This window comes from Atta colombica, unplaced genomic scaffold (genome assembly GCF_001594045.1).
Source record: "Atta colombica isolate Treedump-2 unplaced genomic scaffold, Acol1.0 scaffold153, whole genome shotgun sequence".
NCBI lineage: Eukaryota > Metazoa > Arthropoda > Insecta > Hymenoptera > Formicidae > Atta > Atta colombica.
Genome location: NW_017259243.1, coordinates 788593 through 794475, shown reverse-complemented (window position 1 = coordinate 794475; position 5883 = coordinate 788593). Strand labels below are relative to the sequence as shown.

General features: G+C 33.3%; 1 protein-coding gene across 1 annotated transcript in view; it reads right to left on the bottom strand.

The window, feature by feature from the left end:
• LOC108685427 (probable G-protein coupled receptor Mth-like 1) overlaps nt 1-5883 on the bottom strand; it is a 158646-nt gene that overhangs the window by 143066 nt on the left and 9697 nt on the right. Inside the window, exon 3 of the mRNA XM_018190205.1 lies at nt 5434-5669. Coding sequence (XP_018045694.1) covers nt 5434-5669 — 236 coding nt within the window. The remainder of the gene's footprint in view (nt 1-5433; nt 5670-5883) is intronic.

The following is a 5883-nucleotide window of genomic DNA, read 5'->3' as shown; positions in this document are numbered from 1 at the left end:
TGTTTAGTTGGCAGTATTAAACTAAATATTTATTAAAATTAACTATATTTTTTTCTCAGTGTATATATAAATTATTAGCAATTTTTAGATTTTCATTAACATATGACAATTAATATTCTTGTAAACGATGTTTATTAACATAAAAAATTATTAATTATTAAATTATTATTGCTTATACAATTTAATAAGTAATAATATCACATATTACTATTCTGATTTTTTTCGTGAATGCGTTTTAAAACTGAATAAAGTTTCGGCGCGCGGCGTGCAGAATCAGAATGTATTATATATAAATTTATACAAGAAATATATATTTAAATACTCTAAGATCCGCTTCGATATAAGATTTCTCTCATTTAATTAGGTTTTTAGCAGATTTTTATCGGTCTAAAAATTCGTATCTTATGGTACACACGCACACTGAAAAATTACGTAAATACAATAAAATATGAATTATGAAAAAATAATAAAAATTCCAATGAATTCTCATAATGATTTAGGTTATAATCATTACTAAAATTCATTGCAAGAATGAATATATATAGTTATATAAATAAATCCAACAATTGTATAATTAATGAATTAACTACATTAAGTCGAGTATTAAGTCCGACATTGATTGACGATTTATCGGACCAAAAATAATCAAAATTTTTTTTAGTGCACACACGCATGTGTGTATATATATATATGTGTGTGCATGTGTGTGTGTGTGTGTGTGTGTGTGTGTGTGTGTGTGTGTGTGTGTAGATTAATAATGTAATTAATTGTATTATATATTTATGTCGATAATATATAGATTATTATTATGACTTTTTTTATGAAATTTAATAAAATACGAAACAGGATTTGCTGTAATGCTGTTATGCGGTAATATCGCTTCATCTAAATGGTCTTGCGTGAATAGCAGATTTCCCAAAAGCGGGAATTTCCTGCCAATCAAGTAAAATCCTCTTTCACGTCCCGTCTCTCGGATCGGCGTAACATGGCATACAGCGTCTCGAAAAGGCAACGAGGCTTTGATTTACTCTCTCGTCCTCCATTCAAGACGTTCCGGTGCGGCGCGGCGACGCGTTTTCTCCTTAAATGGACGCCCAACGTCTGAGAGACATTAGAGTTCTCGGTCAAAGCCAAAGTCACAGCGAGGGTTTCCATCCTTGATGTTTTCCGAAGAGCCACTGCACATCACGAAAGGTCGGAAGAAAAAGGATGTTCGAGATAAATACACCAAGATTTTCCTTCATGTCGTGTTTTTCGTTTTGTGGATCGTTCAAATAACGAGAACAAAATCAATGATGCGCGTAATATCGTTGAACCATCCGAGTGATATGATCGTGACGACAGATTAGAAAGGAGTTGGAGGACAACACGTTCGCATATAGTTATGCTTATTATTTGAAGGTCGCGTTACATTGCGTTCACGATGCGATTTCATCTAAATATGTAGTAAATATTTGTAAGATTATAACTTTCAATAACTTAACGAAAAACACGCTTTGCAAAATATTCGGTTTAATATGTGAATTCTTACATTATTTGGAATATTTAGTATCGTGGAATTTGATCGCATGGATTTGTGTGTTAAATATCCATGATATCGGCGAAAAATTATAACAACAAAATTGTGAATATTACACGAGAAATTTCAATATAAATGTTAAATTCAAGAAAAGAAATTCATGTGAGGAAGAGACGAGGTCTGTAATATCAAATATGATTTAAAGATGTGTTGTGTACATTTTACAGCAATTAAAGTTATATAATAACTATATTTAAATTATTAATACTGATATATAAAGGAAATTATAAACGCTAGTACTGTAACGAGCAAAATATAGAATATTCCATTTATTTACGTGACAGCGTTAAAATCCATCCGTTCACACCATTTTATATCATATTTTATATTATAAAATTTTCTACTCTTCTCTTATAATTCATATATATTAGCTGCCACAATTTTATTCTTATATTATATTTAATATACCGGGGTCTTTGAATAATATTCGATTACTCGTACTATCAAGCATAATTTATACGAGAATATATACGAGAATATATACGAAATTTCTGAACAAACTTCATACACGAAAATTCGATATTTTAAATTATTGAAATAGTATATTGAAATAGTATCAGATTATTTCGATACTACACGAGTAAAAAACACGAAGAGAGAATGAAAAAAAGTATGTGCAACTGGACGCGCGAAACATTTTGCATTTATCGCATATTCGCATCGCAGCGAACATTACTAGCGTGAACGCCCCCTCTGTTCCATAAATTCGCCGCGGAATTCAGTATGCTTCAAAATTGCATCGTGGCACATTCCATGTTTCGACGATTTCCGGTCGATGTCGGTCGAAGGCCGTCGGAGCGATGCACGCATCGCGAACGCATCAGCGAACGGTTTCTCGAGCGCTTTTCGCGAGACAATAAGCGCAGGGAAGGACGGGGGGGGGGGGAAGGAGATGGTGTTTCACAATAAAAAGAATCCAGCTTACCGTTATCGTCGTTGCTGGAATTCCTATCTTTATACGCGAGATGACTTCGCGTATCGTGATACATCCGCTATTATTCGCGTTACCGTAATGGGATAAGCAATGCGTGCGTCTGCGAATTAGAAATGTCTAAACACGCAAGGAAAGAAGAGGATACCAATGCCTCATTAAATCTCGCAACACAACATCAAAAACAGCTATCTTGTTGATTTAATCAATTCCGATGTTGAAATACTCGCTTCATTCCAGCGAGTAATTCAACTGATGAATCATCGATCGAGAGAATGTTGACGATAACTCGATAAATCTAACTCTATCATTGTATCGAATAATTATAGTATTAATAGTTAATATTTGTTTTAATTCTTTGTTCTGCTTCTTGATTAATCTGTGTACGAATTTTTACGTTATTAAATTACTTAAATTATACTAGTTTATAAATTTAAAATAATTTTTAGTGTAAAAAAGGGAAATAACTTTTTTAACATATTTTGGGATATTGAGTTCGAATCGACCAGAAAAAATCCGTCAGATGGAATTTAAAAGGATATCAATTTCAATATATAACATATCAATTTCAAAATATAGTATATCATTTTTTAGGATATTGTTTCCTTTTCTAATCAGTTTTGAGTCCGATAAACGATGAGTAAGACAAACGTTTCCATTATAGAATTTGATGATTGATAAACGTTCAGGAATATCGAAACGAAAACATTCTAGACGACTACTACTGAGCTATTCTAATACGTGAAATCGATATAAAGTCATGTAAAGAACAAAAACACTCAACACTTCTAATTTGTTTTTCAATTTCGATAAAATTATATCATGCAGTAGAAAAAATGTTTTTTCTTATATCTCAAAAACTGAATCTACTAAAAATATTTCAATAGCAGATCTGAGCTTAGCGTCGAAATTATTCTGGAAATAGTTTTTACAAGCTCTTGTATAAAATCTTATAATTAATGTTATTAGATTAATTAATGTTATTAGATTGCATGTAAAGTGTCAGATTCTAAAAGAGGATCTATGAGAGAAGGTTGGAAATCGTAGTTGATATGATTAAATATGTCAGCGAATAATCTCTCGTCAGAAGAGCACTCACGGTACGCTATGCGAAGTAACACTCTCTTTGAATCAAGAAAAAGAGAAAAACCGAGAATATCGACGAAAGAGATTGTGGGTCAGCACTCGCCGCTATACGTTCCACTTTCTCCTTTCTTCAGTTTTCGTAGATGGAAGGTCCACGACTTTAAATATAACCGGTTTCAGTTACAACTACTATTTCAACACAAATTGTAAAAGCTTTCATTTTTATTTGATGTGATCGTAATATAGTAATATAGTAATATCTATTCCAAAAATAATATTACAAAAAATCCATGCAATCCGAGTAATTACTCATTTAAAAATTTATGTAGAAAAAAAGTTAATATCTTTCTCTGTAGATATCAAATTTTCGATATTAAATTCTACTTTATTTAACATTTAAATAACTTTTTTCTTTAAAAGTATTTAAAGTTTTTATTTGTTATTTTTACAAATTGAATGAATGCTTTCCAAATTTTTAAAAGATATTTTTTTATTTTTCAAATATATTTTTTAAAAAACACGGTTGGAACACGAGAGATAATGATCTCCGGCCTACAGCTACACGGTCAGCTGTGCTAATTTGTAAGAACGAATGGTTAAACGCAGATCATGATAGGAAAAACATCCCTGCTCCGGTGGAATCTGCGTAATCGATTCTTCATGTAAATGAGAGTCGCTGTGCGCTATTACAACGTGGAGAAGCCGGACTCGCACGGGTGTACGCACTAATCGATTCTCGCGATCGGAACGAGACGAGAGAAGCGGAGCTTTGCGAGGGATTACTACGATTATCCGAATAATTACCCTCTGAGCTTCGGGGACGGGGTGGCAAATAAAGCCCGGCCTCGATCGTCAGCCAAATTCGCGTATTCCATCTGCGCATTCGGTCATATCGGCTGACATTTGTGTGGATAATCGTCGCGTGGAAACGTCGCGTTCCCTCGTAAGTCGAAAGTCCTACCGACTGATAAGTAAATAAGTAAATAAAATTTGAAGAAATAAATAACAGAGCATTGAATTACCAGAAAAAATAAATTGCTCTTTATACTCAGATTTTCAATTTCGCAAAATCATTAACCTTTTTGTTACTTTTTGATATGTCAACACTCATTCAACGTGAAGATCCAGTTAGTTTTCAATTTCGTTTAATCCGAGTCGCGTCGCTTCCGATTTATATCGATGGACGTTAATAAAAGAAGCGAATTGGCAGATAGCCACGCTCCGATAAATAGTGAATTGTTCGTTTTTTTTCGTTTATGCAGCTATTAGATATAGTTTATTGTGGAGAATTCCAGCAATGTTCCGGACGCGCGCGTTATCTTATAGAAGTATCGCAAAAAAGTAACCGAATGGCATTCAAATGCAGCAATAAATAATAATAAAGACAGAACTTGTATTTAAATGCAATGAGAAAATAATATTTTAATAATGTTTCCATGTTAAAGACACTTCTACATTATATATAGAATCAATCCTATAATATTACAATACAATATTACAATACAAGATACTTCGATAACTCAATAGATAATATAAAGTATAACGATATATAAAATATATTTAAATAAGTAAAACTCGTCAAATTGTATTAAAGATCTTAAATAACAGTTTCACATGTTCATTTATCAAAAAATACTACACATAAAGGCTGGAATAAATTTGCAACTTTAACATACTTGAATATCGTAGAGAAACGCCTTTGTAGTCATCATTTTGCCGACTTGCAGTATCGAGACAAACCGTGAAATTACCGTAAGTATATCGCTTTCTGCTAGAGCCCATTCGAGAGGTAAGAAGCGGGAGTGAAAAAATTAACAAGGCAATAATGAATACTCACCGAACGCCTTGCAGCTTGCACCATGAAGAGAATCCCCAGCGAGCTGAATGATGGCCATGAGAATATCGCCCATCATCAGACAGGCGACATGATGAGTCTGGCAACGCCAATGCAGAACGTGATGAGAGGCCGGTAATAAACAACCGGCCGCTAAAGTAGCAGCCAGGAAGAGAGCGCTAATGATGAAACCCACGGGATACAGGGTGAATCTGATGTCTGTCGCTTTCACCGCAGGTCTGAAAAATTCGAGCAAATTTTAGAACGCTGCTTTGGGCGCTAGTCTTCATTTAAACTTATTCAATGTAAAAAGCATAAAGATCTAAAAGTTCTATCTGAAAATCATGAAATTTCATGAGCCAATTGTGTAATCGACGAAAGATAGAAAATTGTTCTGCTTTGTAATAATTCTTCCTTTTTTCCATTTTAAATCTTTATTCGTAGAATCAATCT